General features: G+C 60.7%; 1 protein-coding gene across 1 annotated transcript in view; it reads left to right on the forward strand.

The window, feature by feature from the left end:
- Positions 1–4,911, forward strand: part of CARD11 (caspase recruitment domain family member 11) — a 115,736-nt gene extending 110,825 nt beyond the window's left edge. Inside the window, 3 exon segments of the mRNA XM_049639339.1 lie at positions 624–748; positions 2,177–2,289; positions 4,303–4,911. Coding sequence (XP_049495296.1) covers positions 624–748; positions 2,177–2,289; positions 4,303–4,510 — 446 coding nt within the window. The 3' untranslated portion in view covers positions 4,511–4,911.
- Positions 4,912–12,881: the final 7,970 nt, after the last annotated feature.

Raw genomic sequence — 12,881 nt, forward strand, 5'->3', positions numbered from 1 at the left:
GGAGGGGGGATGGATGGCTGGATGGATGAGTGGTTGGATGGATGGATAGATGGATGGGTGAGTTGTTGGATGGCTGGTTGGATGGGTGGCACGTGGATGATGGATGGATGGATGGTTGGGTGCGTGGGTGAATGGATGGATGGATGGGTGGATGAATGGATGGATGGTTGGTTATATGACTGGATGGATAGATGGTTGGGTGCGTGGGTGAATGGATGAATGGGTGGGTGGATGGATGGATGGATGGAAGGTTATAAGACTAGACGGATAGATGGTTGGGTGCGTGGGTGAATGGATGGGTGGGTGGGTGGATGAATGGATGGATGGGTGGGTGGATGAGTAAAGCCGGAAGTCCTTCATGATAGGCAGTTCACTAGTATCGTACCTCAGTGCATGAGTTACTTTGTCCAATGAAGATGCTGAGAATTCATGAAGCAGCTCTTCTGGGTGCTGCTGTGGGAAGTGTAAGGAACTATGACCTTGACCCTGCCCTTGAGAAGCCTCACAGTCTGGTAGAGGAGCCACAGTTGATTTAAGTGGCCAGAAGGGGATCAACATGCAGTTCTGTCCAGTCCAGAAAGGGGAGGTTTGTGCTGCCTTCAGGACCGGCCTTCTGTCCACAGATGTTGTCACCAGAGACGAGTTCCTCAGGAAGCAGAAGACGGAGACCATCATCTACTCGCGAGAGAAGAACCCCAACACTTTCGAATGCATCGTTCCTGCCAACATAGAAGCTGTGGCCGCCAAGGTGAGGTGGGGTGAAGGCACCGGTTATCTTTGTGAGGGCGCCTCGGCCACGCACAAGGGAGGGGTGCAGAGTCCCCCTCCCCTCCCTGCGGGCAAGCCCCCTCCTCCTCCTTTTCTCACCTGCCCGGTGTTACCTGGCCACACACCCTCGTTCTCCAGGCTCCGACGTGCACGTTTATATTTTAGAACCACTCCGTGCCTCCGACGGCTCCCTGGCGCTGGTGTTCTGGTTTGCGCTGTCTCGGGCTGTGCGTGCGCCTGGCCGTGACAACAAGGGCCGGAGCTAGAGGGAGCGTGTGTCAGGGCAAGAGACAGGGAGAGCGAGCGGGCGACAGGAGTCGTGTTCACCTCAGGAGGGAAAATGGAGCGGCAGAAGTGTCATTGGTGGCAACGCGGGAGAGGTGTCTGCACATGATTTAGAGTCTTCTGGAGCCGGGCGATGTGATCCTTATCAGCCCCAGGCATCGATTTCTTTCTCATTCTGGGACCTTTGGAGAGCAAAGCCATCAGTTGAGTGCCACCCCAGCATCTGGGGGTCACCTCTGCAGTGGGCGGCGACCCTGGACGAGGAGCCAGGAGCAGGTGCCCACCGGAGCCCCGCGTCTGCCCCCCCAGCACGTCCCCGCGTGGCCACTCAGGCAGAAGAACGCCCGGGCAGAGCTCTCAGCCAGCCTGGAATCGCTCGTTCGGTGTTTAAGTCTGGGCCACAGCATTTAGGGGATGGTCACGTTGGAGTAGAGAGGACAGGAGTGGGCAGGGTGGCCGCTGGAAAGGTGAACCGCGCCGTGTGGATGGTGGCCGTGCTGGTGGGGAGCGAGGGCAGTGACCGGAAGGAGCGCGGGGGTGGGGGCGGGTTGTGAAGACGCGCTGAGCGGCACGCTTAGGGACACGTGCGCTGTTTTCTACATCCACGTTCTAGTTCAACACAAAGGGCTCGGGCATCAGGGGGTTTGTTTGCTTCTGACGTGACACTCTCAGCAAAACAGAGATTTGTCCTCCAGAAGCGAGGAGCCCATGGGTGCCAGGGAACCCTGCCTGAGAACCCTCGGCAGTACTCCCAAGGTCGTCCAGCCCCAGCTCGCCTTTCCGGTGTTTTCTGCCCTTGCTTCCTACCGAGAATGCCTCCGTGAGCCGAGGGGAGTAGCAGGTGCTCTTGAAGCTGACTTTGATTTTTGCACTGAAAGTCGTTCACCCCCCACCCCCACCCCCGATGCACCTCGGGCCTGGGCCCTGCTGGCGCATAGCACACGCAGCCCGGTGTCCAGGCAGGCAGGGGCTTGTCCCGCAGAGGTCGGGCTTCACCTCGGGTCGCTCCCTGGGGCAGCTGGGGACGTGGGGACACTCGGGGCTCCCGCCCCTGCCCCTGCCCCAGCCACCCGGCTGCCCGGAGGGGCTGGGGAGCTGCTGACCGCTGGCCCCTGTACTGCAGGACAAGCACTGCCTGCTGGAGGCCGGGATCAGCTGCACCAGAGACTTGATCAAGTCCAGGATCTACCCCATCGTGCTCTTCATCCGGGTGTCGGAGAAGAACATCAAGAGGTTCAGGTAGGGCCCCGAGACCCCCCCCCCTGCTCCCACCGCCACACCTCCGGGGTCCCCCCCAAGAACAGCTGGCTGCTTGGCGTCCCCGCTCACCCCTTCAGCGGGTCCTCGTCGAGTGCCAGACATGGCCCCCTACCTCCAGCAGCGGAGACCATACCACACACGCAGCACGTCCCGGGGGGTCCGGGGGGACAAGTGCCGAGGTGGGTGGTGGACCCACCTTGCAGGACCCAGGTGGCTGGGGAAGCGAAGCTGATGTTGGACCAGCCCCACTGCGGTGAGGGTGGGCCGGGCAGGTGCAGAGGAGAGGCCCCCAGACCTCAGGCGGGGACAGTGGCAGGCGGCGGTGGGGACCTTGCGGCCGCGGGGGCCCCAGCCATGCCGAGTGATACGATCTAACACGGGGCGTAAAGGGCTCCCTCCGCCTGCTGTGTGGACACAGGGGTCAGGACAGCCGGGGCAAGTGCTGGGACCCGGATCCTGTCTCGTGGGTGGTGCGGAAAGGTCCGATTCTGAATCCACGTTCCGGGTCAAGCCTGTGCGTTTTGCTGGAGGGTTGGCTGTGGGGTTTGGGGCCTGGCGGTCACGTGGCATTATCCCTGACCTCTGCCCCACGAGGCCCCGGCTGAGGCCAAGAGAGGTTGGGCCACTCCCCTGTAGCTCCAAATCTTTACTGAGCACCTGTTGAGGGCCCGGCACCGGGGATCCCACGAGCGAGCAAACAAGACAGAGGCCCCCACCTCACCACTGCGCACGCGTTCTGACCGCTGCCGTCCACAGCCCAGAAGTGAACGCGTGTTGGGGGAGGCGGTGGGGGGTGAGGGCCGGCGCCCTGGGGTGTTGCTGGCGGGAGCATGAAATGCTACAGCGGCCGAGGAAGACGGGGGTACGGAAGTTCCTCCTCGAATGACCCGCCCAAAAGGATCGAAAACAGTCTCAAAAAGATAGGCGCTCACCCGTGTTCACGGCAGCGCTGTTCACAAGAGCCAGGAGGTAGAAGCAACCCCACGTCCACGGGTGGACGATGGATAAACACAATGTCGTTCATCCACACGCTGGAGTATGATTCAGCCTTAGAAAGGAAGAACAGTCTAGAGGCACCAGTCGTTAAGCGTCCGACCTCAGCTCAGGTCATGATCTCGCAGTTCGTGAGTTCGAGCCCCGCATTGGGTTTTGTACTGACAGCTCAGAGCCTGGAGCCTGCTTCACATTCTGTGTCTCCCTCTCTCTCTCTGCCCCTCCCCCACTCATGCTCTGTCTTCCTCTCTGCCCCTCCCCCACCCGGGTTCTCATTCTCTCTCTCTCTCTCTTTCTCAAAAATAAACAGTAAAATAAAAAAAAAAATTCTGGCACCTGCTCCAGCACGGATGAACCTTGGAGACATGACGCTCGGTGCCAGAAGCCAGACGCACAAAGGGTTAGGGTGAGGTCCCTGGAGGAGGCTGGTTCACAGAGACAGAAAGTAGTCAGTGGTGCGGGGCTGGGGGAGGGGTGGGGGGGAGAGGGAATCAGTGTGCTAATGGGTGTGAGTTTCGGTTTTGCGGGATGAAAAAGTTCCGGAGGCTGGTGGCACAACAGCGTGAATAAACATGACAGTAAGTGAACTGCGCACTTAAAAACGACAGGGTTTACCAACCCCCTTGGCCCATCAACCAGCCCTGAAAATGGAGGTCTTCTTTTTCAAGTTTATTTCTTTTTGAGAGAAAGAGAGAGCCGGGGAGGGGCAGAGAGAGGCAGAGAGAGAATCCCAAGCAGGCTCGCGCCCGCGAACCACGAGATCGTGACCTGAGCCAAAGTTGGATGCTCGACCGACTGAGCCGCCCAGGCGCCTTTGGAAGAAATTTGTTTGTTTTTTAAGTAAACGCAAAGGAAAGAAAAACTACAGCTATTTTTTTAGGCCCCGCCTCTCGGGCCGGGCCGTGTGCTGGAAGGCGCCGCGCGCCGCGGGGACCCGGCGTGGCAGGTGGCGGCCCCCACAGCGCCTCGTGTCCCCCCCCCCCCCCCCCCCCCCCCCCGGAAGATGCTGTCCCGGCCCGAGACGGAGGACGAGTTCCTGCGGCTGTGCCGGCTGAAGGAGAAGGAGGTGGAGGCCTTGCCCTGCCTGTACGCCACGGTGGAGGCCGACATGTGGGGCAGCGTGGAGGAGCTGCTCCGCGTCCTCAAGGACAAGATCAGCGAAGAGCAGCGCAAGACCGTCTGGGTGGACGAGGACCAGCTGTGAGGCGGGGCCCGGGGCCCAGGCGGCTCGGAGGGGCTTGCGGCCCCCCGGCGGGCGGTGCCGTGGGCGCGAGGGGGCCCCGTCCACCCGGTCACGCGGGCCCCGGGGAGCTGAGGGGACGGACCCGGACCCGTCGACTGGGAACGGGGCCGCCCCGGCCGCACGGTCGTCGCGACGCCAGGCCGGAGGCCAGCGGCCCCTCGGGAGCCGAACAGCCGATGAATGTAACGCACGAGCAGGTGTGCCAGCCGCGGGGCGGCGACCCTGAACGCGGGGGCGCGCCCGCCGGCCCTCGGGACACAGCACGTACACGTTCCCGGGCAGGACGGCCGCAGCGGAAGGGGAAGCCCGCCGCGCGGCGACTTTTCTCTTTTCTCGCATTAAAATGTCTCCGTTTCCTCGTCCTCCACCTTTTCGAGACCGGTTATTACGTAGTAATTTGCAGAGGGGCGGAGCCCTTGCTGAGCGCGCAGACCACTTCCGGAAGAGCTTGGGGCGGGGGCCACGTGAGGCGCAGGCAGGGCCACCGTCGTTCGCGGCGCCCCCGGGACAGACCTGATTTGGGCCTGGGCCTCGGGCGTGGTTACTAATGACCCCTTTGACGAAGACACGTCCCGATGTGGGTGATAAGTTGTAGAGTCACTCTAGGAAGGTCACCCTGCCCCCCCAGACCCCAGCCCTGAGGCCAGGGCCCCTCGCTCGGCTCGCTGATCATCTGCACGTGGCGTCCATACGCGCAGCCCCACGTCGCCCTGCGGTTCGGCGCGTGGAGTAAGTCTCCCTGTTGGGTTTGTTTCCGCTGCCCAGGCGCTGGGGTGTGCGCGCGCGTGCGCGTCTGCCGGAAGCTCGTGCCTCCCTCCGCGGCAGAGAGCGAAGGCCCTGTGGGTTCTAGAGCCACTCTTCTCCCTGACCCCCTGAACGCAGATTTCCCCAGTATGGACCCGACGGGGTGCGGCCAAGCCAGGCCTCGTCCGGCCCGGCTCCGTGCTGAGTATTCGGCAGGTGGCAGGCTGGGGTCCACTCCCAGCTCTGTGTGTTCGTGGGAACCGGGAGCAAGCGCCGCTTGGCAAACCAGGACCCGCATTCCCTCCCTTACTAACAGAATCGTGTTTTTATTCTGCGAAACTACGTGCAGCTCAAAGACCATATTCCCCAGCTTCCCTTGCAGCTAGGGTAATCAAGAAAATGTAAGGCAACAAGGTTTGGGGGAAGGACAGAACAGACCGGCACCCCTTCCCCTAGTTTCCTGCCTGGAATACAGCTGTGATGGCTGGAGCTCCTGCAGTCACCTTGGACCTTGAGGCGACCTGGAGAACGGAAACCCTACGCAGAGGATGGTGGAACAAAAAGAGAAAAGGAGTCGGCATGGCTGATGGCACTTTGGAGCCCGGGACGACTGCTTGGGTTTTGTTTACATGGGACAGAAGTAAATTTATGTTACATGGCGGTCATTTCCGTCCTTGGTTACTTGCAGCCTGAAACAATTCCTAACACATACAGGAGCAACCCTTGCTCTTAGATACCATGGGTGTGAGTTGATCCGCTAGGTTTTTGCCACATGTTCAAGGTACAAATTATGAATAAAAGAGCTTCTGGTAAATACCTCACCCTGGAAAACAGTGCTGTACGTCCTGCATTTTTTTTGTTCGTTTGTTTTGTTTTTAGCATTTTGACTCTTTGAAGTCAAATGAGCACCACAAAGCCTGGGGAGGTGCTCCCGGGGATGGGAGGTTCCCAGGGGAGGGGGGAGCCTGGTCTCCTCGTCCCTCCGTGATGATGATTTGGCCCTATGCCACTGAGACCGGACGTTGCCAGGCAGAGCGACGCCTCTGAAAACAGTTACTGACGCTGCTCCTTCCGCAACAGCCCCCAGAATCAAGCTGGATGTGCTGGATCCGGAGAAACCCTGCTTTCCGGAGACCCGGCTGTGGTTGTTTAGGGCCAGAGAAGCCGCCCGCCTCGCGAGGAGCTGGAAGGTCTGCTTTCATCTTGTTAGAGTTTTACGCTCAACAGTAAATTTTCCCCAAGCCGAGGCAATCGTGTTTCCACCCCAACACCACGCTTCCTCGTAAAGTACTTAGAGCCGAGGGGACAGACGTGACTGGAAAGGGGACCCGGAGTAAAAGGTCTGCTGATTTATTTAGATTTATTTATTTAACCTCAGATTCTCAGGCTTGTGCAGAAAGAACCCAACCCGTGGCTTGCGTGTAATTTTGAGGGGTGGGGGGAGACAAGGAGGAGTGAAGAGAGGCCACACGTGGGGAGAGATACCTGGAAAAAGAAATGGTGATGGGTTCTTTTTGGCCCCCCGAGGAGTTTTCGGGAGGCTCCAGAAGGCAGGGCTGTGGGGCCGTGTGCGTGTTAATAAGATGGGGCCGCAGGAGAGAAGGTCAGGAATGAGTTTGTGCGTTCTGGGTCAGTCCCTGCGTGAAACCGTGAGGTCAGCAGGAGGCTGGGGTTTGGCACCCCGCGGAATCACTCCACGCGAGGATGTCAAAGGAGACCCCTGACATCATCTGCTCTGGCTCCGGGCCCCGATTTTTCAGCTGCCCACAGCGCCGCATCTGCAGCCCGGAGGCTGCCTGGGAAGGAGAGTGGGGCCCTCGTGGGGCCGGCAGGTGGGGACACTGCCAGAGCTGTCTGCAAAGCCCGGCTGCGGCCCGAGTTATCACTCCAGGGTCCGCAGGCAGTGTTTTTCCTTTGGAGCCAGCCCGGGGCTCAGGGAGGCCCCCGAGGTGCACAGCGGGGCTTTGCCGCGTGCCTGTCGAGCCCGGGGCCCCAGGCTCCAGAAGGGAGCCTGTGCCAGGCTGATAACACCGGTGATGGATGCTTGGTCTCCCTCCAAGGACACCAGTCCCACAGCTTGGAGCCCTGGATATCGTGCCGTATGTGCAGATCTATGGTTTTCTGGGGAGAAAGTCCAGGCTTTCTCAGGCTCCCGAGGGACCCTACGGATTCCCCAAAAGATGAACGGCCGATGCTTTCAGGTTAGGCAACTCTTAACAACCATTTTCTGAGCTCCTCCCCCTCTGTCCAAGCGCTTTCTAAATGTTCTCTTACTTAGCGATCCCAAAACTTTTCTCCATTTCATACGGGAGAAAATGGGCTCAGAGAGGCCAAGTAGCTTCACCAGGGTCACACAGCGGGTAGGCTGGAAGCCAACCCAGGCCCGGCTGATCTGCCGACTGCGGGCTGTCCGCTGGACCTCCCGATTCGGAGGTGGGGCCCTGGTGGCTGGCAGCGTGCCAGGGACTGGGGGCAGTGGCTGCTGTGGGGCCGGGTCGCGGGATGCTCAGTCCTGCCAAGCTCAACCGGGATGTTGAGGCTGCTTGGTTGGGAAACGTGGCTCCGAGCACCTGCTCCAGCCCCTGTATGACCCAGAGTGCTCTGCGGGGCTTGCAACAACCTCCAGAAAGTCTCTGAGGACCGAGGCCAGAGAAGTCTCCAGGGGCAGGTGCAGGGGGCCTGGGGGTGGGGGGTTCCAAATGAGGCTGAACCTTGGTTTTCTGTTTTACTTCCAAGCCCCAGGAAACCAAACTCAAAGCAACAGAGAGTGTCACACACACACACACACACACACACACACCCCGCTTGCTGTCCTGACGCCCACCCCCCACCCACCCAGGCCAGCTTGCTGCCCTCGGGCCACATGTTCCCTCTGCTGTCCCCAGGCTGCTGGGCTCTGGGAACGTGGGGAAGAGAGACCCCAAGAACAATTGAGACCTTGTGGGCGTCACTCGGTTGAAAGAAGCTGCAGGTGTAAATCACCCGCCCGGCCCCGCCCCACCGCCACCTGGAGGCCGGCTGTAAGGACCCGGGCTCCGCGGTGAGATGTGACTGTCCCCCTTGGTTTTTAATCTGGAATCCCGCACCCACGTCCGAGAGGTGAAACGTTCACAGCCTTCGGAAGTGCGTCATAGAAGGCTGTCCGTGCAAATCCTCACCTGTGCCCTGTCCCCATCCCCGTCCCCCTCACCTCTGCCCCGTCCCACCCCCGTCCTCCTCACAGGAAACCACTTTTTTTAGACTCCCGTGTGCCCTTCCAGAGTCTTCGTGCACAGACAAGCCATGTATATTCTCATCCCCACCGTGTCGCACGACAGAGAGCACAACCCACCGTGCCCTGCACTTTATGGCCGGGCCTCTCTCTCTGTCGCTTCTCCCAGCTGTCCTGCGTTCCCGTCTGGCCACCCCATCGTGTCCTCCACAAGCATCTAGGCCGTGGTCCCGCGTCATTTACCCGGCCTCTCTGCAGGATGCCCTCCCCTTAACGGGGGCCCGCCCGGCTCCACTGCACGGCCCAGAGGCCCTCCCGGGCGGCACCCATTCGCGGCCGGGCCTTTCGTGGCTGGTGACCCGAGCAGGCCTGGCCCTCTGGGCCGGGACTCTTCCCGGGGGCCTGTCTGACCCAGGGCCCTTCCCAGGGCCCTGTCTGGGTCAGACAGGCCTGTTGGCGTGTGGCTGTCCACTCTGGCCTCGGTTCAGCTTGAAGTCCTGAGACCCCACGCCCAGAGCTGCTCTAGCCACAAGGTGGGAGGTGGGGGGCCCTCTCCACCTCCTCCCGACCTCGAGGGGATACCAGTTCACACAGGCCTGAAGCCTAACTCACCCCCTCACCCCCCAGACCTGTCCCTCCCACCCACCCCTGACTCAGTCACTCAGCCAGAAAGCTGGGCGGCACCAGCACCCTCTCACCTGTGTCTCTGTATATCTCTACGTCTCTCTGTCTCTGTCTCTCTCACGCACATGCACGCACGCTGCCCCACTTATCCTGTTGGTTAAATTCTTGACTCCCTATCGAATCCATTCACCCCTACCCACCCCACAGCCGCCACACCGGTCCACCGCGCCTTGCCTCTCGCCGATGGCCAGGACTCCCCCCACCCACACCCTTATCACTCCCGACCACATCAATCCCTCTTTCCTTTCCTCTGGCTTCTGGGGCTTCACACAGGCTGTTCCTTTTCTGTGATATGCTGTTCCCTTCGCTCTGCTTAAGTCCTCCTCATGCATCAGGCGGCAGCTGAACTACCAGCTCTAGGGGAGGATGGCCTCCCCTGACCTGGGCTGAGGTGCACACCTTTGTCACAGCCCTTGCCAGCCCATGTTGGAGTGACTCCCTTCATTATCTCCGGCGTCTGCCTGTGAGATTTGCAACGGTAGAGAACACGTCTGTCTTACTTACCCCTCCCCCCAGTAACTGGGCACCGGTGGCTGGAACGGACACGCTTAAACCACAAGTCACCACACTGCCCCTGGAGTTGCCCAAGGTCCAGCGAGGATGGAAACGAGTGAGGCGGACAATAGGGACCTTGGCGAGCTGGCAGGCATGTGGCCCGTCTCAAAGAGGTGGTTGGGACTCAGCCCCAACTGCTTAGTGCCCTGTAGGAAGAAATCACCAGACCTTCTCACTGTTCGAGGGAACAGCTGGCTTTCCTCTCTGGGGGGTGGTCGCCTCATCACTGCAACATGGCTGCCACAGCTCCAGACATCACATCCTCACATCTGGTGCCCAGAACAAGAAGGAAGCAGCTCTCCTTTATTGTGGAGGGACATCTCTCCCAGAACCCCCCAGTAATCATTCCCTGGTGCCTCGTTTGCCCTAGTACTGGATATCCTCTACCCACCCTGGGGCCACATACATTGTTGCTCAAACGCAGAAAACAGGACCGATCTTTGTGAGAGGGACAACAGCACTTGTCACAGGGGAGCTTGTTTAGGTGGCATGGCTTCTTTGAGAAGGTGACGTTTGAGGAGGGGCCTGAAGGGAATGGCAAAAAGCCATGAAAAAAATATGGGGCAAGAGCATTCAAGCAGTGAGCACAGCGGGTGCAAAGGTCCTGGGGCAGACACAGAAGCCTGTCCCAGCTAACTCTAGTGCAAAGGAAGGAGGGGCTGTCGTGTGGCCGGATACCCTGTCCCCTCCACCACTGAAGTCCTGACTGCCTACTCAGCTTCCTTCCCTCCCTCTCCCCCTGAGGACAGCTCTGTCACTCCCAGTTGGAGCTTTGGCGTCAGCAGGAGGACAAGAGAGGCACCTGGGCAAGAACTAGGGTAGGGGCTCGGGGGAAACTCCACGGGGGGAGCAGGCCGCCGCAGTGCGGGAAGTCGACGGGAGAAGAGAGAACAGGTCCTACGGGGTTAGCACGAACAACGTGTTGGCTTCAGAACATTTAAGGAACTCGAGCCTCGGGATCCCTTTTTTGGTGGCTGGACCGTGTTTCTTGGCCTCGGCCACTTTTGAGAGGCTGCCCTCGGGTCACATCGCCAGGGGAGCTGAAAATACCCGCGGCCACGAACCTCTAGCACAGCCGGGCCCCGTGGGGCGGGGGGCAGCCCGTGCTCACGTGGACCGGAGGCTCCCGTGACCCGGAGGAGACCCTCACCCCGGCTGAGGAGTGCCGCTGCCGTGTGCGGGGCGGTCGGCCCGTCGCGTCCAGCCTGGCCACCCCCCCGATCTGTCCCGGGGGCGAACGCCACCCCCATTTAATAGATGGGGAGACTGAGGTTCAGTTGCGGGGAAGGGACAGAGCTGGGATTTGAAGCGGGGACCTCGGAGCGCTCCCCACAGCTCCCTGGGGCGTCCCTGGGGTCCAGCTCAGCCTGGAGCCCCTGGGTCTGCAGAGGAAGAGGGATCCCCCCCCCAGCGCCTGCAGAGGCGGCCCGTGGGAGAGGCCACGGGGGCCTCGCCTCTCCCTGTCCCCTCCACCCCTCCCTGCCTGCACTGCCCGCGGGAGCGCCCGCCCGGGTCCTTGGGTCCCCGGGTCCCCAGTCCCGCCCTCCCCTGTGGGCCACACGAGCCGCACCGCCAGCCAGTGAGCGGCAGGAAGGGGGTGGGTGAGGAGGGGGTGTGGACCAGAGGAGAAGCGTTCGGCTTGCCGGTTTGTTTGGATGCTAAAATTAGCCGCTTGTGAGTGTCAGGGCCACCGGCTCACGCTCTCAGCACTGGCTGCTTCGAAACCCCAGGTGCTCGTCTAAAAATTGTATCGAAAGTTTCCGAGCCGGTTGGGCTGACTGCAAACGAACGTCTGCTACAGGAATTTCCTTTTTTCCCATCACATGTCGTGTCAGGCTCTGACCTCGTTTTGACCGATACCGTGAGTCCCGCCCCCTCCCGCTGGTCTGACTGGGCTCGAATGTGGGTATGAGGCCGTGGGCTGTGCGTGCGTGTCAGAGAGAAACAGACACACACGAGGCTGGAAGACCGTTAGTTCCTCCAGAACAGACTGGTCCTGACCTCCGGGTCCCTGGCCCGAGGCCCAGCACGGGGCGGAACCCGGGCGGCTTGGTGATAGCGTCCCCGCACAGCGAAGGGTCCTTGGGCGCCCGTGGGCCGGGAGGCGCAGGATCCCAGGGGCGGATGGGGACATCTGAGTTCTAAGGCAACTTTCCGCGACTCCCCGCGGGTCATCCTCTGTGAAGCGAGGCCACATACCCCAAGCCATGTGCCGCGTGGGGTGGCCGTGAGGACGAGCGAGCTTGTGCCAGGGAAAGGGACCCCCCGAATTGGCCGGTCTCGTGAGGCCAGGGGCCCTTGGCTTCTCAGGTTCAAAACCAAACAGGGGTGCCGTTTCCCCCGCAGATGGATTCCTCATCTCCCTCCATCTGTGCACCCCCATCGGTCATCACGATAGAAGCCTAACACGGCCTCCGTTCCTGCACTAACCCGCTGTGCCCCTCAAATCCTCTCCCCCCGCCCGGGGAACCCACTGGCCGGACCACCCCCCAACTGGTCGTCCGGCCCCCATCCCACCGGCTCCAACTGGCCAGCAGGCGTTTTCACCGGTTTGTGCACCATGAACGCCTCGAGCATCCGAGAGCCCAGAGACGCCGTCGTCTCAAAGGAGCATTTTGTAACACATACAACAAAACCCCTGGGATTGTATTTCTTTGTTGAAATACAGTTATCAAAATATCTTTTTAACGTTTTTATTTATTTTTGAGAGAGAGACAGAGCGAGTGGGAGAGGGGCAGAGAGAGAGACAGCGAGACACAGAACGCGAAGCAGGCTCCAGGCTCCGAGCTGTCAGCACAGAGCCCGACTTGGGGCTCGAACCCACCAGCAGTGAGATCATGACCTGAGCCGGAGTCGGATGCTTAACGGGTGCTGGACGACTGAGCCCCCCGGGCGCCCCCAGTTACCAAAATATGTAAGAGCGAACTCGTAATCTGGTCGCTGATGTGCTTTTTCATGAATGCGGTGACGTAAGACTCAACAGCAAGGTCTAGAGCTGGGGACGTTACTGCCGTCGTCTGAAGAGCCCGAATGGTCTCTCCAGTCACCCGCGGCAGCCGCGGTGAGACGCCCAGCGCCGTGTTCCCGTTGGTGAACAAGTCCGCACCCCCGGGCTCACGGCCCCCCTTGGTAATGGGC

Source organism: Panthera uncia, chromosome E3, assembly GCF_023721935.1.
Source record: "Panthera uncia isolate 11264 chromosome E3, Puncia_PCG_1.0, whole genome shotgun sequence".
Taxonomy (NCBI): domain Eukaryota; kingdom Metazoa; phylum Chordata; class Mammalia; order Carnivora; family Felidae; genus Panthera; species Panthera uncia.